Source organism: Microcaecilia unicolor, chromosome 9 (assembly GCF_901765095.1).
Source record: "Microcaecilia unicolor chromosome 9, aMicUni1.1, whole genome shotgun sequence".
Lineage (NCBI taxonomy): Eukaryota > Metazoa > Chordata > Amphibia > Gymnophiona > Siphonopidae > Microcaecilia > Microcaecilia unicolor.
The window spans coordinates 94,225,380-94,251,254 of NC_044039.1; the positions used below are offsets into that span (position 1 = coordinate 94,225,380).

At 43.2% G+C, this 25,875-nt stretch overlaps 1 protein-coding gene across 6 annotated transcripts in view; it reads right to left on the reverse strand.

The window, feature by feature from the left end:
- Positions 1-25,875, reverse strand: part of CASC1 (cancer susceptibility 1) — a 245,373-nt gene that overhangs the window by 2,367 nt on the left and 217,131 nt on the right. For all 6 annotated transcript variants that reach the window (XM_030213984.1, XM_030213982.1, XM_030213981.1 and 3 more), the window contains 2 exons: positions 13,979-14,146; positions 9,502-9,615 (listed from right to left, as the gene is read on the reverse strand). In XM_030213984.1, the coding sequence (XP_030069844.1) occupies positions 9,502-9,615; positions 13,979-14,146 (282 nt within the window). The remainder of the gene's footprint in view (positions 1-9,501; positions 9,616-13,978; positions 14,147-25,875) is intronic.

Genomic DNA, 25,875 nt, shown 5'->3' on the forward strand with positions numbered 1-25,875 from the left:
AAAGACGTGACTTGCAAGAGTGGGCGTCCCCGTCTGACTCGGATTCCGCACTGTCTTTGGCAGAGACACGGCGGGCGCCTCCGAAAACAAAAGGCTTCTCCGGAGAACTGACGACCTACCTGTGCAGCATACAGGAGGAAATTAAAGCCTCCAAGGAGAAGATTCTGGAGCACATGGAGCAATTTTTGAGCACTGAACTCCGAGAGCTGGGAGGCAGGGTGGAGGAAGCAGAGCTGAAGCTGGACGAGCACACAGAGTCCCTGGCAGCACATGAAAAAAAGTTACAAGTGCTGGAGAAAAAGAATGCCGATTTGGAATACAAATTGGACAACCTAGAAAACAGGGGTTGCAGGAACAATCTTAGGTTTCGAGGGGCCCCTGAAGGGGGCGAGACCGAAGATGTATCAAAAATAGTGCAGACCATGTGCGCCACTTTTGCTGGGCCCGGAGATGGGAGAAGAAGCAATAGCACTGGATAGAGCACATTGAGCGCTGGGGCCGCGAAAAGAACAACAGGTGCGGGACATAATAATGCGGTTCCATAAATATGAAGATAAAGAGCGGATCCTAGCACGGGCCCGGAAGACAAAAGACCTGGAGTTCGGAGGGACCAAGGTTCTGGTGTATCAGGACCTATCACAGTACACCCTACAGCAGAGGCACCAGATGAAGCCAGCTCTGGAAGTTTTGATAAAAGAACAAACCAGTACAGATGGGGATTCCCATTCTCACTGAATTTTGTCTTGAAGGGCACTAAGTACAGAGTGCAAACATTGTCGGAGATCTGGGAAGTCCTGCACGAGGTGGGGCTGGTGACATTGAGTGTTCCGCCGGGGACGGTGGCACTACAGCCAAGCTACAAAGATTGCAGCGTGCTCCAGAGTCCTCTAAGCGGAATAAGTCGAAAAGATGAGCGTGGCAGACGTGAGTGGATATGGTGAGGGAATTCCAGCAGACTTTACGAGTCTGGTCGAACCAAGCAGTGGATGGACTAGAGGCACTTGAACATTGTTCCTTAGGGGCTTACAGTTGGTATTTATTTTTCTCTGTTTTTTTTATTGGCTTTTGGGTTGTGAGTCAGCAAGGTTAAGTACAGCTATACACACGCCTTCCTTTTGGCGGTTGTGGAATGGACCAGTGGGGAAGTTGAGGAAAGAGGCCTGAAGGCCATTTGCACAAAGCATGTGAAGAGCACTGGCCTAGAATGTGTGAGAGAATGTGGAGTGAATGTGAGGAATATAAATAAGTAGGCATGGATTCGATAGAGGTGAAGGGGGGGCGGGGTGCCGCGGGTGTGGTGGATTACTTCCTTCAATCCCACTTAGAGGGTAAGGCCTCTGATTGGTGTTAGTGTCAAGGGTAGGGGGGTAGGATAAGGCAGGTTCTGGGGAGGAGGGGGGGCGGGTTGGTTACAGGGCAGGATTAGGGATGAGGGGCTCTCACTGTGACGCAGGTATGTCTGGTTTAACTACTAAGAATTGGGTACAGATTTAAAAATATCGTACAATGTTAAGGGCCTGAATATGCCTCAAAAGAGGCAGAAGTTCTTACAACAGCTAAAGCCGCATGTGGTTCTCTTGCAGGAGACGCACCTTCGCCGCAGGCATGAACAACTACTCTCCCACTCAAGCTACCCACAAGCATATTTTGCCTCATCCAGTGAGGGTTCCAAGAAAAGTGGGGTGGCAGTACTGATTCATTCAGCGGTGCCAGCCTATGTAGTGAGTGTGAAGAGGGAACCGGGTGGGGTTTTTTTGTTTTTGCACATCCAAATTAATCAAATAGACCTTACGCTGGCATCTGTATATGCTCCAAACAATGGCCAAGTGTCATTTTATACAAAGGTGAAAAATTCACTGGCTGCCTTTGCCCAAGGCTTGCTGATATTGGGGGTGATTTTAATTTTGTGATCCCTGCTTTAGATCACTCCAGTAGGGGTAACATAGGGAGTAACAGGGAGTCCCTGGCTTTAGGATCATTGGCATATTCACTGGGTACACTGGACCTGTGGAGGTTGACACATGCAAGGGATAGAGACTATATATACTATTCCCCAGTACATGACACCTACTCACGCATTGATTATAAATTCCTTGATATAGCGCTGGTGGAGAGGGGCCCGAAGGCAGGGGTGGGGAGTATTACAATCTCGGATCATGCGCCAATCTGGATATTAATGCCCTTTATCAGTGCGGAAACTAAGGAGAAGAAATGGATGTTAAATGCGGGAGTGTTGCAGGAGAGGGAGGTAGTGGAGGGCTATAGGAAAGTTTTAAAGGAATATCTTGAATTCAATTTAGATTCTGGGCCACCTCTCAACATGGTCTGGGACGCCATGAAGGTGGTTTCCAAGGGGTATTTTCTGCAAATAGCGAGTAAATGAGTGCGCATACGTAGCACATAGCAAAATGCATGGAGAAAATCCGGCTTTTGGAGAAGCAGCATAAGGCCAATGGGTCATCTCGGACTCTGCTGGAACTCCGAGAGCAGAGAATGCAACTTTGACTCCATTTATTCAGAACATCTTAGCATGATACAGGCGAGATACAGGGCCGGTTCCAATGAGTTTGCAAACAAGGCGGGACATCTTCTGGCTTTGCGGTTACGCCAGTGAAAAATAGATCGCGTGGTTACACAGGTACGGGATGGTGGAGGGAGGAGTATTGCGTACATCTGAGCTCATACGTAGGTGTTTTCGGGAGTATTACCAAACTCTCTACGCCCAGGAGATTTAACCCTACCCCGGAAGCCATAGGAGATTATTTGGCGGAGAGTGACCTCGCTTCACTGACTCTCCAACAACAGACCCTTTTGGAAAAACCAGTTACACCAGTAGAGATACAAGAGGCCATTAGCAAACTACCCTCCCATAAGTCACCGGGGATGGATGGGTTGCCCAATGAGTTTTATAAGAAATTTGCAACTGAATTGGCTCCACTTCTTGCAGATACGTTTAATCAAGTGGGCACCGGGAGTCCTTGCCAATGTCCATGAGAGAGGCCTGGATAGCGGTTCTGCTAAACCAGATAAAAATCACACAGAATGCAGCTCCTACAGGCCCATCTCCGTTTTGAATTCGGATGTTACAATATTAGCAAAAGTATTGGCAAACCGCTTAGCGCCATTTCTTCAGGTGCTTATACATCCAGACCAAGTGGGTTTTGTGTCCTGTCGAAAGGCCATGGATAACATAAGACGGGCAGTGGACCTTATGCATTTAGCTGGGAAAGGCCAGAGGCCTCTGTCTTCTTAGCTTGAATGCGGAAAAAGCTTTTGACAGGGTCCACTGGCCCTTTATGTACAAGGTCTTGGAAAGTGTTGGACTCGGACCACAGTTCAGGGGTTGGATAAGGGCACTTTATGCTACTCCTAGGGCGTGTGTGCGGGTTAACGGTAGCAATTCAGAGCTGTTTACATTGTACAGGGGTTCTCGCCAGGGTTGTCCTCTGTCACCCCTATTGTTTACCATGGTAATGGAGCCCTTCGCCTCTAGGGAGCGAATGAATCCGGGTATTACGGGCATAAATATTGCAAGTAGAAAACATAAATTGGCTCTGTTTGCAGATGACGTTTTGCTGTTTGTGACTCGGCCTGAGACTACAATTCCCACTCTCAAGAGTTATTGAAGAGTACTCGATAGTCTCTGGATTCAAAATAAACATGACGAAGTCTGAGGCTCTGAATGTGTCTCTTCCACTAGAGCTGGAGGAATCCTTGAGGTCCTCGTTCTCATTTCGCTGGGCGTTAATCTAACTTCAAATTTAGAAGATCTTTTTTCAGCTAATTATAAGGGGTTGGCTAGAGTTCTTGCAGAGGATCTGGAGAGGTGGGGGGATCTGGCAGTATCATGGTTTGGTAGAATAGCGATTGTAAAGATGAACATTCTGCCCCGCCTGTTATCTGTTTCAAGTATTACCGGTAATGATGACTAGGCGATTCCTTGCAGGTTTGCAGGACCGTATTGTGCGTTTCATCTGGGCGGGTAAACATCCAAGGCTGTCACATTCCCTTCTATACCAAGAGCGGAAAAGAGAAGGGTTGGGAGTCCAATTTACTCTGGTACTATAGAGCAGCCCAAGGGAAAGCAGCAGTAGAGTGGTACCAGGACTACCAGGATAGACAATGGGTGCATGTGGAACAACACTCTGGGTTCGACGCCGCTGGGCGCACTCATCTGGCTCCCAAAAATACATAGAGCGCTGGGGGAGGGCATGTGTCCATCGATAGGGGTCACCCTCCATTATTGGGATAGCCTCTTTCCTAACAGAAGTTGCGTTTTAACTAGATTGGCGCCTATAGCGTACAATCCTCTGTTCTTACCAGGAACAGTGAGAGGGGTATTTACTAGGTGGTATGGGGAAGGTTTGAGAACATGGGGGCAAATGTTTGCAGATAAACAGCTGGCATGCTCTGCCTTAACAGAGGGATACCCAGAGGCGGGGAAGGATGACTTCGCATACCGACAGTTGTCACATTTTCTCCAGACAGCAGCGGTACAAGAGGTTATACGAAGCACACCATCTCTAGAGGCTTGATTAGCCGCTTATATAAATGTTGATGTGAGCAGAATCCACTCTACATCCTTCATAGGAGGGGCTGGCAGAAGGACTTGGGTAGAGTTCTGGGGGATGTGGAGTGGGAGAGGATAGAAAGGGCGGCGACGAAGGTGTTGTCCCATGTACCCTTTAAAGAGAACGTGGTGAAGGTGCTGTTCAGGTGGTACCTCACTCCTGACCGGCTCCAACGCATATATCCATCAGCCTCAAGCCTATGTTGGAGGGGATGTGGTAAAAGGGGTACAATGCATGTGTAGTGGAGCTGTGTGAAAGTCAGAGCGTTTTGGAGAGCAGTTCATAGCCGACTGCAAAGTTGGATGGGATGTACAGTCACTTGGGTGCCTGAAACCTTCTTCTTCTCTGTGCATCCAAAGGGTACCAAGCTAATGCAGCAGATCTTGTTGCAGCACGCTGAGGGGGCAGCTAGAATGGTTATAGCTGCTTGCTGGAAGAAGGAGGGGGTGCCCCCGGTGGGGAGATGGATCAAAAAACTAAAATATGTATGTGAAATGGAGAGGCTCTTGGCAGAACGTAGATAACAACTGAATAAATGGTATAATACATGGAAACCCTTCATTCTTAGTACAGCGAGAGAGCAGTGAGGGTTGTGAGAGTGATGTATGGTTGGCTGGGTTGGACGTTTTGCTTCTGGAAGGGGACATTTATATCGGTTGAGGGAAGGTGGAGGAACAAGTTAACCATCAGTAAAAAAAATTAAAAAAATTGAAGTAGCTCATAGATCTCTATCTGTAACTTGATAAAGTAGAACAAAAGTGTTTAAGTTGATGAAGTATGTCTGTATGAGTCAAACTCAGATTGATTATCTGTAATGTTTCCTGAGTTTATTGTTCCGTTATCGAGGTAAATAAAGACTTCATTTAAACAAAAAAAGAAATGTAGTATCCAAGACCTTTCTGTAATTTAATGGCAGTGCTAGTGTTTTTTTTTTAATTTATTTATTTATAATTTTTTAATATATACATCTTATCAAAGAAGCATGGAAACAATTGCAATAATCAAAATTGGAGAAATTTTTTTTTACATTCTTGAGATAAACTAGTTATCTCATTAAAAGAAATAATATAGTCTAATATCGACCTCAATATTGGAAATACCTAAATAGATCCAAGATACAAAATACAATTTAACCATAGGAAATAATATTAATCAGACGGTTACAGTCCCCGAAAACATTCTCTATCTATCATCCAGTGTCCATATGGGACCTTAAACTTTAACAATAACATTCTCAGCCTCCTTAGAGCATAAAAAGTCCTCGAGTTGTTTTGGTTCGGTAAATTGATAACTATTCTGTTGATATATAAAGCAGCAAATACAAGGAAATTTAAGGGTAAACGTTGCCCCTAGATTTAATGTTCTTTGATGTAGAGCCAAAAAGGCCCTACATCTAGCTTGAGTCTCTCTTGCGAGATCCAGAAAAATCCTAACTTTAGAGCCAAAAAACATCGAGTCTAAATGTTTGAAGAATAACTTCAATACCATCTCCCTATCTATTTCAAGAGCAAAGGTTACCACTGCTGTTGTCCTTTGGGTAACTATTTCTAATGAAGACTCCAGGAAAGATGTCAGGTTCAGTCCTCCATCCACAACAGCCTGGTCACCTCCAGGTTTAGATGGTGTTAAAGTCTGGAGATAGGTTACCCTTGTTATGGGTGGGAGAGATTCGCCAGGCATCCCTAGAACTTCCTGCATATATCTTTTAACCATTTCAGTTGCGGAAAGAATAGGAGATCTGGGGAAGTTGACAAAACGCAAATTAAGTCGTCTTTGTTGATTTTCAAGGTATTCCATTTTCTTTTTAACAAAGTTACTATCCTTAATCGTGGCTTTATTCAAGTTCTCCAGTTTCAAAATTTTATCTTCAAGTAGTTTAGTTTCGGACAACTGTCGGGCATTAATCTGTTCCTGAATCAATAGGGCTTTCGACAAAGTTTTTATTTCACCTGCACTCTTCAATAAAACCGACTGCAGCGAAGAATGCATTGAAAAAGTTAGGTCCCATAGTGCTTCTATAGTCACTACGGCAGGTTTCACCATTTCAATATTAAACTCAGGAAGAGGTGAGTTAGAAATCAATTTTAAGCCGTCTCTCATTGGCAAAGGAAAGTTTTTTAAGTTTTGTCCTACCAGTTCTTCTTCCTCTCCCATGTGCTCGGTTGGGCTCCCTTCTTCAAGGGTCCTCTCCATTTCAGGCATGGGACCCCGCGAATCACAAACCGCTCGCACGCTTACTGGTTGGGGTGGTGCCGCATGGAGGTCGGAGCTCAGGGAAGCCCCGTCTGCACTGCTGACCGAGTTGTTGGAAGCTGGTCGGATAGCAGGAGAAGATGTCGAACGGGGTCCCAGAGACACTCCGAAGCTTTCCAGCGTCGTCTGCCTCGAGAGGGGGGGGAACCAGTGGGGGTAACAGGAGCCTCCCTCACCTTTCCCCTCCGCTTCCCCATTATGTGGGAAATTCGGACTCCTCTTTCGGTCCCACGAAGGTAAGTTTCAGAGCGCGTCTGAGGCAGCGTCTTAGATCAGCACCATCTTGGATGTCGCAATCGCTAATGTTTTTTTAGAACTATTTGTGAACCATCAGCTCAAACAGATATTGCTATTGTGTTTTGGGATTTTTGATAACTATGTTTAAGAAGTTTTTTTAGCAGTTGCATAATTCCTCCTTTCATAGATGGCTGACATATTGTCATGCTATGATTTATGAATACCTTTTTAAAGTGTTTTGACCTAAGATCTCAAATCAAATTACATAGTGGGCAAATGTGGTGGTCTAACATCTAAACTCAAATACAGGATATCCAAAATGCTTAGGACATATATCAGTTGGTCAGCCACTACTACTACTACTATTTAGCATTTCTATAGCACTACAAAGTGTACGCAGCGCTGCACAAACATAGAAGAAAGACAGTCCCTGCTCAGCTTACAATCTAATAGACAAAAAATAAAGTAATCAATTAATGTGTACAGGAAGGAGGAGAGGAGGGTAGGTGGAGGCGAGTGGTTACAAGTGGTTACGAGTCAAAAGCAATGTTAAAGAGGTGGGATTTCAGTCTAGATTTAAAGGTGGCCAAGGATGGGGCAAGACGTAGGGGCTCAGGAAGTTTATTCCAGGCGTAGGGTGCAGCGAGACAGAAGGCGCCCATTGTTTTAGATTGCAGCTCTCCACTGGCGGCATTCTAATTATTTCTTAAATCCTTTGTTTGCCTCCCTTGTATTAAAAACTCACTGTATTCTGTAGATCTCACTAAGGGGCCCTTTTTCAAAGATGCGGTAGGGGTACTGTGTGAGTAATGCATGGCAAAACAGCACTACCACGTGGCATACCGTGGCTCCCTGCGGTAGTTCTGTGTTTGCCACGCAGCATTTCTGTACCGGAAAATATTTTTCTATCTTCGTGTGGAGGGCATAGAGTAGGCATGCCTGGTGGTAATTGGTCATCGGCATATGCTGTCCAATATTGCCAGGTTGGTGTGTGAGTCCTTACCGCCTACTAAATAGGAGGCAGTAAGGGCTCAGGCCTTGGCGCATGGCAATTTTCACGCACCACCCTACCACAGACCACTTTTTTTGCCGCAGCTTTATAAAAGGACCCCTTAATCTGTATCTGCAGAAATTTATGGTCCTAATTATTTTTGAGTGGCATTATTGTAGTGCCATCATACCTCTGCATAAAAATGCAGAGGCTGTCATATTTTCTTGACTAGACTGAATCTGCTGTGAACTTCATTGAATTTATACTCCCATGCTCTTAAGAATTAATTTTTTAATCTATATTCTTGGATTTTTTTGTATATTGCATAAAGAATTATTTTTCATTACAAGGGAGAGTTTTTAACTGAGAATTGCTATGGGGGCAAAGATGGCCAATCTTTGTGCGGTCTTTTTGGACTTACAGCTTTCCTTAATACGTCGCTTTCCTTAATATCTTTCAAAACTGGCTTAATGCTGGCAGCTAATTTTTTTCAATCACTTTTAGTTCCACCAATCCTGTTCTTAACATACAAGTTTGAAATTCAAAAGTTTCCACATGCAATTAATTTATTTAAATACAACTATCGCTGGCAATAATTCTTAACTACAAGTTTCTACTTTGCTTCACCTGCATGGGCCAAACCATCACCCATGCAACCCTCTCCCCCCCCCCCCCCCCCCCCAAAAAAAAAAAAAAAAAAACCTACACACACAAATAAACTTTTGAAATATTAAAAATAAGTCTTTCAAAAAAGAAAATCACATGTATGTCTAAGTACACTAAAGTGAAATCAATTAGAACAATTACTAGAATTACCCATGAAAACTCAGAGCTTATCCAGCAAATCTACTGCACCAAAGCAACACTAACTACCCAGATAGGGATGAATTTTGGGTACTAGCAAAAACAGCAATGTAAGATTTACTACACCAGTACTCCACATATTGAGAAAACACAACAAGATGGGTTACAATAGATCTTTATAACAGCGACATGGTAGCAAACTACTTCATCTCAGCTACACCCATAACATATAGGTAGCCTCCCAAAATAGCTATGTTAGAAACTACAAGAAATGAGACTGCAAGCGGTACAACAGTAGGAAAACTGCAACCATTCCACAATTGAAAATGGACAACATAAAAATAGGTCATCATGATAAAATCAAGTACTGTAAAAATATAACAGTAAAACCATACAAACGATTTTAAACTGATGGACAGACTTACAAAAATATTTAAAAACTCTTGGGGGGGATTTTTTACTTTTACTTTTATATTCAAAGTAGCAGACATCTAATAGCATAATGATTTAAACTAAAGCGCCTTAGTGTACTAAATGTAAAAGTGCACTTTGGTGTTTTGGGGGAGTTTTGCTATTTTTCAACAAATTTCAGGCATGTTTGTGCTCTTTTAAACAAAACTTATGAACATTTCTCAGGGTCATTACCTTCAAAACTACATTTTCATACCCAGATTCTGCATTCCATTTGCTCCAGCTGAAACAATAACAGGGTGAAAGGAGAGCCATCTGCTCATATGCTGCTTTTTCTACCTGGTTATTCTAAAGTGGAAGGAAGGCATACATATTAAATCAATTGCTTAAAAAAAAGCCTTTGAAAAGAAATATTAACAAAAGTATACAATGTATTTCTTAGGTTTAAAATTAATTCCATACATCAGTGAAATGTATGTTCATGCAATCTCCTATCAGGGATTAGTTGAGGGATACAGTCCCTGTTCAGTCATGGGGGGGAGAAAGCCCAGCCCAAAGGGGTTTGAGAGAGGAGAAAACAGCCTTTGGGATTTAACACTGCCTCCATGGACTGGAGAAACTGTATATATGTAAATAGCCCAGGAAGAAACATGCCCTGTAAATATCCCTAAGAAAAGTGTTCCTTGCGGAATGGCAGAAGCCTGAAGTAAGAGCTATAGAAGAGTTTATACAATTGACTGTGGTAAGAATAAGTGGTTAGTCTGCCTCTTGCGGAAGTTCTACTGGCAGGGATGGTAGGCCAAACTGGATGTCCTTCAAAAATCCCCTCTAATACTACCTTGCTTGGGTCTCCCTGTGAAGTATATAGGTACTCATAATAGCCTCTAAAAGTGTTTGGATACAGTCTTCAGTGAGGAATATACTCCATTCCACTTCCTGACTTCTGTATTAACAATTAACAACACTCTTGCCTCTAAAGGGAAGCTAACCAAAACAGAAGACTGAGAGAAAGCCCTTCTGGCAAAGGAAATACTCTTCAGATTTGTTTTTCTCTTTTATAATAATGCTAAAATTTATTAGAGTATAAGGAAAATAAAATCTCTCTCTCTCCTTTGGAAGCTAACAAAACCTGACTGCCACAAGTTGTGCTTGTCAGATTACTGAAGCCTAATTTTGTCCAATCACCTAATGCCTTATATTTTCTCTCTTTATCTGGTAGTCTTCAACTCTGACCTCTAAGGTCATCTTCACATAATTCTATTTCTTTGGCATTTTTCTCAAATATTCATCATTTGCCCTTTGTAACATCCTTCCCTCGAATACTTATCACTCATACTTGTCCTTCACTGAAAATGTCTCTGTGTTAATTCAGAGTCTGTTTGAAACAAACAAACAGACACTTGTTAAAGTTTATGGTCCATTACTAGGGTTAAGCAAGCCTGTCTACGGTCTGTGAGAAGACCAAGAAACACAAGCTTTGCCTTACTAGATCATAAATATAGGGTATACATTATATATACAAAGCTGTTGGATGTGGAGAGAGAAGAAATGCCAAATAGACAAGGATACTCTGGCAATAGTTAAGAGAGTGGAAAGCAGAAACCAGAGACTGACCAATGTGATTAGAAAAATAAACTAAGCAGATGACAAAGACAGAAGGAATTTTATTTTCTATTTCTTGATTAGAATGTCATTTCTTTGGAAAGTACAAGTCCCAGAACTGGTTTAAGACATGTCTGAGGCCTGTTAAGAAAACTTCACGTACTGGCTTTCAATCTCTTGCACAGCAGTGGTAAATCTCCAGCTTTGGGATAGGCTACCCTTGGCGTCTCTATAATTGATGCATTTAGGTAAAATGATTTTGCTATTATATTAAGTACCTGGTGTTGCATCTCTGGATTACAAGTTTGATTTCTGAGCAGGCAAAACGGTCTGGTAGATTAATCAACTTTTATTTTGATATGTTGCAAGGATAATTTGGTTATAAAAATATTTTTGAATATGAAGTCAGCCATAACATATGTCTCAAAAGTTTTATTTGTTTTATTTTTTTTTTCTCAGGAGTACATGTTTTGTTATTAATGTATAAATATTTAACTACGGCTTTCATTATACTTCACACGTGAATTGGATGTTTGTATTTTTAACTTTGGAATGTATGAATGTAGGATCCTATGAACAGAAGACTGACCATGCTTAAACTACTGATGTCATACATGCCTTGAAACAGCTTAGAAGAGTGAAACTCTGGCCACAGTCGGTGTGATTGACCTTCCTTGCACGGTTGTCTTCTCAAGCGGTTTAAAATCTCAAGCTAAGTGTTTGCTTTTTCACTTTTCTTTATATCCAATATTCTTATGGAGTTTTTAGAAAGAAAATAATTGGGATAAGGGTGTTTTATGCCAATGAAGAAAGTGGACCAAGATATTTTCCTCCTCACCCCAGGAACTATAATATTGGATGGGGGCTGGGCACAGAGGCTTTTTCCCTTTCTCTTTAAGAAGACCTTGCACTCCATAGGAATTTAGTATTTTTTTGAAGTACTTTGCAGTGTATTACAAGAGAGATTATTTAGTTGTGTTTGAGATACTCCCTTGTCCTCTTAGTTATCTATAAATATTCAAGCACTGACAGAGTTGGTCTTAAGACCTGACTATCAGAGACATGGAAAGTATTCAAGCAGTTTTTGTGTAGAACAGGAACAAGGATCTAGGGCTTTGCCCTCACATCAGATGGCAAACCTCTTCCATTAAAAATTGTAAGACCACCTAGTGGAAACCCTTCTGGAAGCCAACAGTACCTAAAACATACTGTAAGTTGAGCTCAAGGAAGCCACCATTATTCCCTTGAGGCCTACGGGCTGAAGGTCAGGATGTAGTAAGGGATCCTTGATCCTAGATAATCAGTGGTGGAGAACATTTCAGCCTCCATGTTACTGGACGGAAAGTGTCAAAAGAAGAGGAAACCATATTTGTTTCAGTCAATAGGAGTTAATCAGAATCGCAGTTCCTGATTCCTGCTTGAGTTTCAGAAGTGCTCTCACTATGAGACACACTAGAAGATTTGTGAATAGAAGGTCCTCCACCAAAAGATGAGGAAGGCATCTGAGGCTAGTGTGCCATGTGATTCTGAAGCAGAACTCAAGACATTTTGTTATACTGAGTGGCAAAAAGATTTAGCGGGGAGGGGGTGCTCCACTCTTGAAAAATCTTCTGGGCTACTCATCCAGAAACCACTTGTGGGGCTGCAGAGACTGACTGACTCAACTTATCTACCACACAAGGCATCAAGACCACTGGTGTCCTCCAGGTGCCCCCAATGTGAGGGCTGCTCATCCTCTGGTGTATCAGAGGTGATACAATAGCCTCAATAGTGCCGAGAAATAGCTCTCAATGCACTTCAGGTAACAAGATGATTTGGCCAACTGTGATGCTCCCGCTTTTGTTGACAGCAGCTCATTCAGAATTTCAAGGACTGTGGGAGGCGATGACAGAGATTGGGGCATGGGTTGAGGTACAGGTGACAAAGGACTATTGGGGGAGAAGCATAACGATCTCCTGATTCATTCCTCATTCTCTTTCTACTTTAATATGTATCACCTCTTCTACTTGTGAGGTTACCCTATTGGATCGTGTTTCATCTCTATCAGTAAAGGGCCTTTTAGATTATAATTCCTATTGGTATTGTACAGCTTGGCTTTTACAAAATTATATATTGCTCCACATTTGTAATCTTCCTCATCGCGTTTAAATTTGTTTTTTGTTTCTTTAATCTCTCCCTTAAATGTATTCACCTTTGTATCTGTCTTTTAGTATTGTATCGAAACTGGGATCTTCTTAAGTTCTCTAATTTCATATCCTTTATTTCTTTTAAGCTTTTACTTTTATTTTTAGATGTTTCTATGATTAGTATCATCAAATCTAAACTACACTTGTAAAAATTTGCCTACCATGACAATGGGCCAGCCTCATCTGTGCTAAAAACGAATTCATGATGCTTCTCATGACCAACGATTCTGCTCTTTGACATCTGTGAACACAGAATATGAGAAGGATCGTGATCCAATCCCAGGCACCAGAAATGAGTATCCGTTATAGATATGGTCCTGTTGTACAGGAAACATTTCTTAAAGCTACTAGGAATAGCTGCAGTAAACGCAAATGACTCGATGATGGAAGATAACTGAATGGGTGCCCGAGGCTTACTGAGTTTACAAAAAATGAAAGGAAACTGAGGAATTTGTTTATTTTTTTTTTGGTCATTTCTAAGGCAGCAACCAGGAAAAAAGAAACTGCACAACAGCAACAGGACTGATTTAATGAAAAAAAACCTACACAATATGGCAGAAAAAGGCTCAATATGGTCACCAGATACAAGCGGAGGGGGAGCTCCAGAAAGTGCAACTGTTGAGCTCTGCAGAAAACTGTTGACTGGCTCAATCCCATGCCATAGTGGCAGGCAGGAAAATGAGCACACGCACAATAGAACTCCCTCAAACATTTTACTGAAGATGGAAAGCTGTGCCCATGTGGAGCTCTTTCAGATGACATCACCCACAAGTGTGGATAACAGTATCCTGCTTATCCTTGGAGAAACATTTCTATTGAGGCCAGGTATTTATTTTACAAAAAATATTTCAATGTTTTGCTCTTAACAAAGTGAAGATGTTCTGCAAATCAAGGCAATTGTTTCCTGCTCCCTAATTTCTCACCTTTTTGATTATACTGACAAATTTGTCTGAATCTTCTGCAGGAAAGAGATTCAGTCCTGCTTTTTTAAGCGCAGTTTTCAAAGTAATAGGCGTCATCCAGTTTTTCAGTATATGGGAGACAGAACCATATCCTTCAGCAGACAGGCAATTCAGTCGACACTGATTATCCTATTACACAGCAAAAAAAAGTTATAACATACAAACAGTTTAATGTGGCTATGCCATAAGTGTTTTTATAAACAACTCTGAAACATTCAAATTGTAACAAAAAAAATCTGAATTTTAGTTACTATCTATAAACAGTGCTATAGTCTTCTCCAGTAGTTTTGAGAGAAATTCTGGATAAAGGTTAGAAATTTAAGATTCTATTTTGCTTGTGGTATAATTCCAGCTGAAAGGAAGCAAGCAATAATTTGCAAATGAAAGAGCCCAAGCTAGATCCTACAGTTGCATCTAATTACAAACCATATTGTTTCTAAAGTAGCTGAAAAGCTCTCAACTGACCATTTTTCTAGTCAGGATTAATGCCTTGCACCCTAAGCAGGCTGGATACTGTACCCATTACTCTACTGACCCCACACTGATTGCCTTGTTAGACTTTGTTCTAATCTTGATAAAGGGAAGTTTAAGCCCAAGAGCCATATCTCGCAGGGTGAGTTAACTTTGGGCTGGTAGTTTCCACCTTGCAGCCCAGGTTGCGAAAGGAGAAGGATTTCAAAGAGGGGGAGGGACAGCTGGGAGAGGGAGATGGGGGCTTCAGGAAGGGGACAGTTGACAATTTGAAACTGCTTCTGACCGAAGCTCCCACCAGGGGTTGGATGCAGAGAGTGAAGAGGAGGTTAGCGAGGGGTTTAAAAGAGGACCGCATCTCACTCTTCACTCTGCTCCTTGGAGGCAGCTTAGTATTAGTCAGTGTAGTGAGCATGGCCTCCAGTGACTCACTGCATGGAGCTTCTGCAGATGATATTGCTGAGGGAGCTCATGTTGCTGGTGGGTGACTTGTTTGATGACGACTTATAGCAGCTTGGTGCGGGAATTCCCCCCCCCCCCCCTTTCCCCTATGGCAGTCAAAAGCAGCGGCACTGTTCACTCTGGCCTTGGAGGCCCCTGAGGCCTGGGAGGGATGGTGAGGCAAGACAGATGGATCCAGAGGGGAGAAGGGAAAGGCCTGAGTAACTGCTTGGGAGTGCGTGGTAGGCAGGACTTGCCCAGGGGGACAGGCCCAGTGGTGGAAGAGGCTGGTGTATCCATCACAGTCAGCTTTGCGGTTGCTAGTTCCCCAGGGGTAGTGTGTTGGGAGTTGGGCTTGGTTCCTCTTGCGGGGCCTTCCGTTGGCGCTGAGACTGCTGGGATGGGTGGTGTGCAGCCATGGTGTTTCCTCTCTCAGGGGCAGCAGAGTGGGGCATCAGGATCATCCAGAGATGGTGGTGGGCAGCGGTTTGGTCCCTGCACTGCGGGACCAGGTAGTGGTACAGGGCAGTTGTGGGTGGGGCAACAACAGGCTGGGACAGTGCTGCAAGGGTCTGGTGCATTGATGGGTTTGTTGGGGCAACAAACCTTGGATGTGCAGCCTGGTTTGGGGTACGGCGGAATGATTGGGTCGGGGGTGGGACAGCACTGCTTGGGGCAGGGGAGTGGAGCTCTATTGGGTTTTTATGGTTCAGCAAAGGTTTGGCATGTAGCAGGGCTTGAGGTTTCAACAGGGCATGGGGATGCAGCAGTGTTTGGGGCTTCAGCAGGGGCTGGAAATGCAGTTGGGATTTGGCATGTGACCAGGACTCGATTTGCAGCAGGGGCTTACTGTGCAGCTGGGACTGGGAAGGCTACTGCAGTTGGGAAGGCAGCAGGGGTTATCCTTTGGCTGGGATGGGGTTGTCCTTGAATGCGGGCTGCTAATTTATTAGGGGTCCATGCATAGGTTTGGTTATATATATAAAAAAAGAATATATATATATATTTTTTCTCTTCATCTACCCTAAAACAATTTTAGCATGTGCTTGCATAATTATTTTATTCTCTGAAATCCTTTCAGCAATGAGCAAAAATACAGTGATGTGAAAGTTTTTGCCCCCTCATGCTTTCCGCTATTGTATATGTCACAATCTGATCTTTAAACAAAATGTGATGTTAAAATAAAGGCAACCTCAGTAAACACATCAGTTTTTAAATTATTACATAATTTATTTAAGAAACACAGTTATCCAACAGCCACATCATCCATGTGAAAAAGGAACTGCCCCTTAGTTTCTCAATGAACAAATTGACCAGATTTAATAATTCGGTTCAGCTGATTAAACACAGCCAGGCTTGCTAGCCGGCCAACCTTGTTGCATCAAAACCTCACTATATATTGAACCTTAGCATGAGCGTAAAGTAGTTACCTCACAGTTTCTACATGAATGCTATGCCACAATCAAAGGAAATTACAGAAGAGATGAGGGAAAAAAAGGTGTTGGAATATATGTACCTCATGACCTGGAAAACATGCCATTAAAGGAGGGGAACTTGATTTCTGCACTGTACCAGAAATATTTTAAGGTGAATGTTCAGATGTCCATTTGTAAGCTGAAGCAAGTCACATGATTCAAAATACAAAAGTAAATCTGTATTTGAATGGCTGAGGAGAAACAAAATTCAAGTTTTGGATTGGCCTAGTCAAAGTCATGTCTCGAACCCAATAGAGGTACTGTGGACGACTTGATACTAGTAGTTCATACATGAAAACTTATGAATCTAGTCGGATTAAAGCAGCTCTGCAATGAATATGCAAAAATTATGAACTAGCACTGTGAAAGACGGATACCAAATTCTAGGAAGCATTTGGTTGCAATTTTTGCTGAGGAAAGGCTAAAAAGGCTAGGGCTTGTCAGCTTGGAGAAGAGACAGGAGAAGGGAGATACGATAGAAGTTTATAAAATAGTGAGTGGAGTGGAATGAGTAGACATGAATCGCTTGTGTATTCTTTCCAAAAATACTAAGTCTAGGGGACACATTATAAAGCTATTAAGTAGTAAATTTAAAACAAATTGGAGAAAATATAACATAACATATACAGTGGGGGAAATAAGTATTTGATCCCTTGCTGATTTTGTAAGTTTGCCCACTGACAAAGACATGAGCAGCCCATAATTGAAGGGTAGGTTATTGGTAACAGTGAGAGATAGCACATCACAAATTAAATCCGGAAAATCACATTGTGGAAAGTATATGAATTTATTTGCATTCTGCAGAGGGAAATAAGTATTTGATCCCTCTGGCAAACAAGACCTAATACTTGGTGGCAAAACCCTTGTTGGCAAGCACAGCGGTCAGACGTCTTCTGTAGTTGATGATGAGGTTTGCACACATGTCAGGAGGAATTTTGGTCCACTCCTCTTTGCAGATCATCTCTAAATCATTAAGAGTTCTGGGCTGTCGCTTGGCAACTCGCAGCTTCAGCTCTCTCCATAAGTTTTCAATGGGATTAAGGTCTGGTGACTGGCTAGGCCACTCCATGACCCTAATGTGCTTCTTCCTGAGCCACTCCTTTATTGCCTTGGCTGTATGTTTTGGGTCATTGTCGTGCTGGAAGACCCAGCCACGACCCATTTTTAAGGCCCTGGCGGAGGGAAGGAGGTTGTCACTCAGAATTGTACGGTACATGGCCCCATCCATTCTCCCATTGATGCGGTGAAGTAGTCCTGTGCCCTTAGCAGAGAAACACCCCCAAAACATAACATTTCCACCTCCATGCTTGACAGTGGGGACGGTGTTCTTTGGGTCATAGGCAGCATTTCTCTTCCTCCAAACACGGCGAGTTGAGTTCATGCCAAAGAGCTCAATTTTTGTCTCATCTGACCACAGCACCTTCTCCCAATCACTCTCGGCATCATCCAGGTGTTCACTGGCAAACTTCAGACGGGCCGTCACATGTGCCTTCCGGAGCAGGGGGACCTTGCGGGCACTGCAGGATTGCAATCCGTTATGTCGTAATGTGTTACCAATGGTTTTCGTGGTGACAGTGGTCCCAGCTGCCTTGAGATCATTGACAAGTTCCCCCCTTGTAGTTGTAGGCTGATTTCTAACCTTCCTCATGATCAAGGATACCCCACGAGGTGAGATTTTGCGTGGAGCCCCAGATCTTTGTCGATTGACAGTCATTTTGTACTTCTTCCATTTTCTTACTATGGCACCAACAGTTGTCTCCTTCTCGCCCAGCGTCTTACTGATGGTTTTGTAGCCCATTCCAGCCTTGTGCAGGTGTATGATCTTGTCCCTGACATCCTTAGACAGCTCCTTGCTCTTGGCCATTTTGTAGAGGTTAGAGTCTGACTGATTCACTGAGTCTGTGGACAGGTGTCTTTCATACAGGTGACCATTGCCGACAGCTGTCTGTCATGCAGGTAACGAGTTGATTTGGAGCATCTACCTGGTCTGTAGGGGCCAGATCTCTTACTGGTTGGTGGGGGATCAAATACTTATTTCCCTCTGCAGAATGCAAATAAATTCATATACTTTCCACAATGTGATTTTCCGGATTTAATTTGTGATGTGCTATCTCTCACTGTTACCAATAACCTACCCTTCAATTATGGGCTGCTCATGTCTTTGTCAGTGGGCAAACTTACAAAATCAGCAAGGGATCAAATACTTATTTCCCCCACTGTAATTAAGCTCTGGAATTCATTGCCAAAGAATGTAGTAAAAGCAGTTAGCTTAACAGGGTTTTAAAAAGGTTTGGCTCATTTCCTTAAAGTCCATAAGCCATTATTAAGATGGACTTGGAAAAATCCACTGCGTGTTTCTAGATAAGCAGCATAAAATGTGTTTTACTCTTTTGGGCGGAGTGGCCACTGTTGGAAACAGGATACTGGACTTTATGGATCTTCAGTCTATCCCAGTATAGCAATGCTTGTGTTCCTTAAATGATGTAATCATTTAAAAACTGTTATGTGTTTACTGAGGTTCTCTCTATCTAATATTACATTTGATTAAAGATCAGAAACAAATGCAGTAATAGAAGAAGGCAGGAGGAAAGAAAAAAGGTTTTTCACATCACTATTATTTCTTTTGTTGACTTTGATTTTTCAAATATCTTTATTGTATTTCTGTTCAAGTACAGCAGTAGCATTTCACCATAACATCCTTATCTTTCATCCGCTCCTGAGCCATTATAGAAAAACATAACTGCAAAACCCTTAACCTAGCAGTTCCCAAACAGTCCTGATTTTTAGGATATCCACAATGAATATTCATGAGAGAGATTTGCATGCAGTGGAGACATACCCATTATCTTTGGTATGCAGCAGTGGTATCACTGAAAGGAGCAAAGAATGCTCAGACCCAACCCTCCTAACCCCCAAATGAAATGCAAGCAGAATATACACCTGTCAGTCCTGAGATAAAAACAGGAAAACAGTACTATTACCCTCCCCACACACACCGTACAGGGCTCCCACACTTTGTGGACGGTGTGTAGATGATTGCGTCATAAAGCAGTCAGCTTAGACATGTGGTAAACATAATCCAACCTCACTTGCAGCTGCATCTGAGTAGCATACGAACTTGATTCCTGGTTACTGCCAGAGCAATTCTTGAGGCTGTTGTAACATGAGAAGCCAATTTATAAAATTTACCAGGCAGCTCTGGGGGTTTTCAACAATCCACATTCCATCAAAGGCAGCAAAGGGGAGTCCTAGGATTGGCATTAATAAATCAAATACCACTGTCTGATAACTTCATGCCAGGGGGCATGTCCACCAGACATGGAGAATGTCCCCTGTCCGCCTGCACTAAGCAGAAGTGGTAGTATAAATAGTATGTAAGTGAACTGGGGTAAGGTACCACATATACAGCATTTTATACCCATTTTCCACCATATAGATAGCCACTGATAACTTCAATAATTGTTTAAATGTACGCTCCCATTCCTGAGTGCAATACCTCTTCCCAAAAGCAGTCTCCCAAATAGGCAAATATTTAAGAGGGGTGGGGGCACTTGATGACTCAGAGCCTGTTAGAAGCGGGAGATACACCCCCTACCACTGATACCATTTATAGTCCATTTCAGGGGTGTTTCCACCTAGTGGCAGTCTGGAAGGGCCCTCATCTGAAAAAAAAAATTGGTAAGTTGGCAAACTGAAAAGCATCATTTTGGATTAGCCCATACTCTTCCAAAAAGGGCAACAACTCCCCTTCCTCCACTAGGTTCCCTAATTGCATCAATCTCTTGGTTACCCAACCACAGTATTTAGGATCACTATCCCCCGGTGGGAATCTCTCTGCCACTGCAATAGGGTTGCCTTGGAAGTATGCTCACCCTGGAAAAAAGTTAAGGTACTTACCTGTAGCAGGTGTTCTCTGAGGACAGCAGGCTTTATATTCTCACAAGTGGATGACGCCGACCCGCGTCGCACAGTCCAGAATTTATAAAAGTATAAATAGCTTTGTGGAGCATGAGACACCGAGGGGGGTGCCCCATGCTCAGAAGATCTTGTTGGCTATTCTCATACTCTAGAGACCACTCGTGTGGTTGCATTATCCTGCTCAGTCTGCCAGGGTATTGTTTTTGCCCACCAGATAAGTGGCTCAAAGGAACATACCATGTTGACAAGCCCAATGCCACATCCGGAAGGCCTCCTAACACAGACGGTGTGATCCAATGCCCCCCTCCTGCTTCTTGACATAATAATTTCAACCTGATTGTCTGTTTAGATGAGTACAGTTTAATGAGATAGCCGATCTCTGAAAGCCTTTAGATCGCCAGAAGCTCCAGGAGGTTGGTCTGAAGATTTGTTTCCTGGATGGACCAAATAACTCTGGTGTGAAGCCCATCTACATGAGCTCTCCATCCTAGGAAAGATGCATCCGTTGTCAGCATTTTCTGTGGCTGAGGAATTTGGAATGGAAGTTTGAATCAAACTGGATCAAAAGGTCCATTACTGAAGAGAGCATACAAGCTCTGGGGACACTCGGATGACATCTTCCAGGCTCCCCATGGCTTGATACCACTGAGAAGCCTGGGTCAATTGAGCTGATCTCATGCGAAGACGTGTCATAGGTGTAACATTACACTGTGGAAGCCATGTGGCCCAATAATCTCAACATCTGCTAAGCTGTGACCTGCTGTGAGGATTGAACCCTGGAAGCGAGTGCATGAACCCTGGAAGCGTCTCATGAACATTCCTCTTCAGTGTCGGACAAAACCTCCTGATGGGAGGGTCGAGACTGAACCTGCCTCGACATGGAGGCACCATGTTCATGAGAATGGCATCGAGAAGTCTGTTCTCGACTTGACTCCTGCACAGCTTCTTTCACTCACAGCGAGGAAGTGCTGGCTTGGGTGGCAGTTGACACAGGAGCCGTATGCGGCATTGGTGTTGGAGGCCACACCACAGGCTGACAAGCCACAATGGAAGGCAGCGTAGGCACAAGCACCCTCAATGCCAATGCACACTGTTGCATGAGGCCATCCAGCAGTTCAGGGAGCAAGGTGCTGATGCGATCATTGAAGGTCAACACCGGGAAAAGCTGGGTGTCTGTTCAGGAGCAGATTGCAGAACCACTGGTGTCAATGTGGGAGCAGGGTCTTGGCTGCTGGGAGACTGGCTCATTGGCACCTTCTGTATGGAGGGGGAGCGGTCCTCCCAGCGTTGACACTTCTTGGGTGCTGAACCCTTCAACACACTGGCGCTCTCAGCACCATGTGTTGAGGGTGACTGATGACGATGCTTTTTAGCCTTCACTCAAAGCATGTCACCAAGGCTCCTCGATGCCGAGGACAACGAATCCACACATTGCCTTGGGGTTGTGTCTGACGATGGACAGTCCCAGGGGCCCTGCACAGCAGGAGGCCTCGAGGCAGGAGAAGTCCCACTTGATGCTTCACTGCTCCCAGTGTCTAAGGGCCTAGCAGCAGCCATGCTTACCAACATGACATTGATGCCAACATCGATGAACTGGACTTGGCTCAAAAAATCTTCTCACATTGAACCTGTCTTGAAATCTGGGTCCTCTTCCTCATGCGAAGACAGCGATCACAGTTAGTGGGGCTATGGTCGGACCCAAGACACTGTAGACACTAAGAATGGGTGCCTTTCCCAGAGACTGCTCGATTGCACCATGTACTGCGCTTAAAGCCACTGGGAACCTTCGTGGACATAGAAGGAAAAACTTCCTTGACTAAATTAAATGAAGCGATGATGCCTGAAAAGGGGCAAGGCATGATAAAAAAGAAAAGTTCCCAGCCGATGTGAAGGCCTAAAAGCAGCCTGATGACGACAAAATGAGTAAAGGAAACTTAACCCGGAGCAAATAAACTAAAAATTTAAGGGAAAACAAAGAAAGGATGTTCCACAACAGGAACATCATAATGGGAGAAAAAAATAGAAGAAAATAGCTGAAAGGCACCACAAAAGCTTTTTAGGACCAAGCGATGCGAGACGGTAAAAAAAAACAAACAAAAAAAACCTCACCGCGGTAGAACTGAGGAGATTGTGGTCTCATGGTGGGCGGGAAAACACCTGTGCATGCGCAGTGGAGCGTGTCTTGCACTCCACAAAGCTCAGTTTATACTTCTATAAATTCCTAGCTGCACTTTTAAAAGAATACAGCACCCATGTCTATCCTTAATCATCTCCCAAACCTCGGGTCAAGGGAATGTGCAACACTATTCCCATGCCATGTCTTTTGTTATTAGAGTGACTAGAGGCTAAAAAGAAATATGATATTTATGGTGCAGCAAATGCTCATGTGCAGTTTTTACAGTAAAGAAATCAAACGATATCCAGCTAATAAAACACTGATAGCCTCATACACACAAACAGTTGCATTTTGAGCAAACTAACATTCAACCCATCTCAACCCCCAACTCTACACCTTTCTTCTACATTATATGGGACCCATCTAAAACAGGTCGCTTGGGGAGTGCAGCCCCTGAGTTCCTACCATGACTGGAACAATAAGAAAGAAGGTAACTGGTGTGCAGGTTAGAGTAGCCAAAATGTAATCATGGAGTCTCCTCCAGAACAAATATATTCCACAGGAAGCCCAAAATAAGGCAAAGATTGGCTTGACAAAAAGTCAAGGAGCCAGTGGTTAATGAATCAAGGCAAAGAAACATGATCGAGGTGTCGTCTCAGTCTCTCCTGGTGGCGTATCAGAATTGCGCTGAAGATGCCAAGATTTGGGATCCTCCCACTGCCAGCACTATATCGGTGATCCCGAATGAGCCACACCATGCTATGCTCCCAATCCGCCATGGGTTGCCATAACATTGCTGCCATTAATATCTCAACGGCTTCTTGAGGTGTTGTAACTATATGAAGGCGATTCTGATAGGCAAATGAAAGCCCAAAAGGGAAGTGCTAATGGTAGCAAATGATACACTTGGTAACCTTTTGGAATTCCTGCCTTTCGCATAGAGTAATGGCCGACATTATCAGTGAAAAGTTCCACCTTAGAATTATCCCAGGTATTCTGGTTCACCTGTCTCGCTGCACATAAAATACGCTCCTTTATCGGGAATCTCAAAAAGCCACAATATCCCTGGATGATCTGATTGCTTAGGTCCGAGTACTCTGTGCACACACTTAAAGTCAATAGAAAGCAATTCAGCAGTGGGCTTTGTGGCTAGCATAAGTTGCCAACAGAGTGCATGAGCACTTCTACCAACTGATTCCCCCATGGCTTCAGGAACACCAAGTAAATTATTACGGTGGGCCCTATTTTCCATGCCCTCTAGCTTACCTAGCAGGTCTTCCTGCTTAGCTTCCAGGGCTGCACAGCTATTTTGTAATGCCAGTATGTCTCTGTCATGATCAATGACATGTTCCTCAGTCATTAATCTTGTGGCCTGTGTCTTCTACCAATTTCTGCAGGCCTTCCACATCCTTGTGGAGTTTTTGCTGCACAGTAACCATAGTTGCCTTTAAGTCCTCAATCCAAGTGCACATCTCTGCCCAACTTGCAGATCTGGTGTCCCGCTCCATCTCCGACCTGTCTCTGCACTCAGCTGATTCACTCTCAGGCTCCTCAGACAGAGTTGCCCTTTTGTCTAAGGCTGAAGCACCCGATGCCACCAGCTGAAAGCCATATGCCTTCGAATATGGTTTGCTATCCTACCTGCCATCATAAAAATGCAAAATGATGCTGGTGGAGTTCATCAGTGGTCAAGTAACTGACAACCACCACGCTAATTATAGCAAAAAAAAAAAACCAGATAGGGCATGGAGGAGCTCAACGGCTAAGCAGCCGTCTCTCAGGTGACATCACTTCCTCCTCCTTCGGATTCTCTATCTTATGCCTTTTCTCAAACTAGCCCAGTAGAATTTTAATTGGTAGAGTACTAAACAGGTACCTATATCTGGGTCTGGTAGCACGGACCAATGACCAGGATTGGAATTCAGAAATACAGCCACACACAATGGTTGCAAGTAAAACAGGAGCTTTATTAAAAGTTCAAAATTAGGATTTTTCATATCTGTTCTCTCCACAGGCTTGACACTTTAATCAAATGATCACTTGGAACTTCACTAGCGTTCCTGTGGGCCCTGTCCCTGACAGGCTCCATATTCCAGTATACACCACTTTTCTCTTTTACATTAGGGTTCCTGAAACCTGTCCTTGACATGGCTCCCACAGGTTCAAGACACAGAAACGTATTCTACCTCACTGAAGTCTCTGCTTCTGGAAAACACAGCGTAGCGATATAGACACAGAAGAACACAATGTTCACAAACTTGAAACCATAAGGAACACAGCGAAGATGACACAAAGATATAGTCTTTTGGACAACTGGCACACCTTAGACACACTTCCATGTTTTAAAGGTAAAAAAGATCAATCATAGTACACGTGAGGAATAGAAATCTGAAAGAATGGTTGTACCTCCCACATTACCTAGTTTACCTATCGCACAAGGGCCCTATATAGGCCACACTATATGTGGTAAATGTACAATTTGTACACACGCTTAAGTCATGAACAAATTTGTACATCCTGACAAGTCTGAGAAACTGAATGAAATCTCTATAAACCTAGATGATGTAATGGGGCAATTTGACAAACTGAAGAGTAGCAAATCTGGACTGGATGGTATTCATCCCAGAGTACTGATAGAATTGAAAAATGAACTTGCGGAACTATTGTTAGTAATATGTAATTTATCTTTAAAATCAAGCATGGTACCAAAAGATTGGAGGGTGGCCAATGTAACGCTGATTTTTAAAAAAGGTTTCAGAGGAGATCCGGGAAATTATAGACCGGTGAGACTGATGTTGGTGCTAGGCAAAATGGTAGAGACTATTATAAAGAACAAAATTACAGAGCATATTCAAAAGCATGGATTAATGAGACAAAGCCAACATGGATTTAGTGAAGGGAAATCTTGCCTCACCAATCTATTACATTTCTTTGAAGGGGTGAACAAACGTGGATAAAGGTGAGCTAGTTGATATTGTATATCTAGATTTTTAAAAGGCGTTTGACAGAGTACCATATAAAAGACTGCAGAGGAAATTGGAGAGTCATGGGATAGGAGGCAGTGTCCTACTGTGGATTAAAAACTGGTTAAAAGATAGAAAACAGAGAGTAGGGTTAAATGGTGAGTATTCTCAATGGAGAAGGGTAGATAGTGGGGTTCCGCAGGGGTCTGTGCTGGGACTGCTGCTTTTTAACATATTTATAAATGATCTAGAGATGGGAATAACTAGTAAGGTAATTAAATTTGCTGATGAGACAAAGTTATTCAAAATTGTTAAATCGCAAGAGGATTGTGAAAAAATTACAAGAGGACCTTACGAGACTGGAAGATGATGTTTAATGTGAGCAAGTGCAAAGTGATGCATATGGGAAAGAGGAACCCAAAATATAGCTATGTAATGCAAGGTTTCATGTTAGGAGTCACTGACCAAGAAATG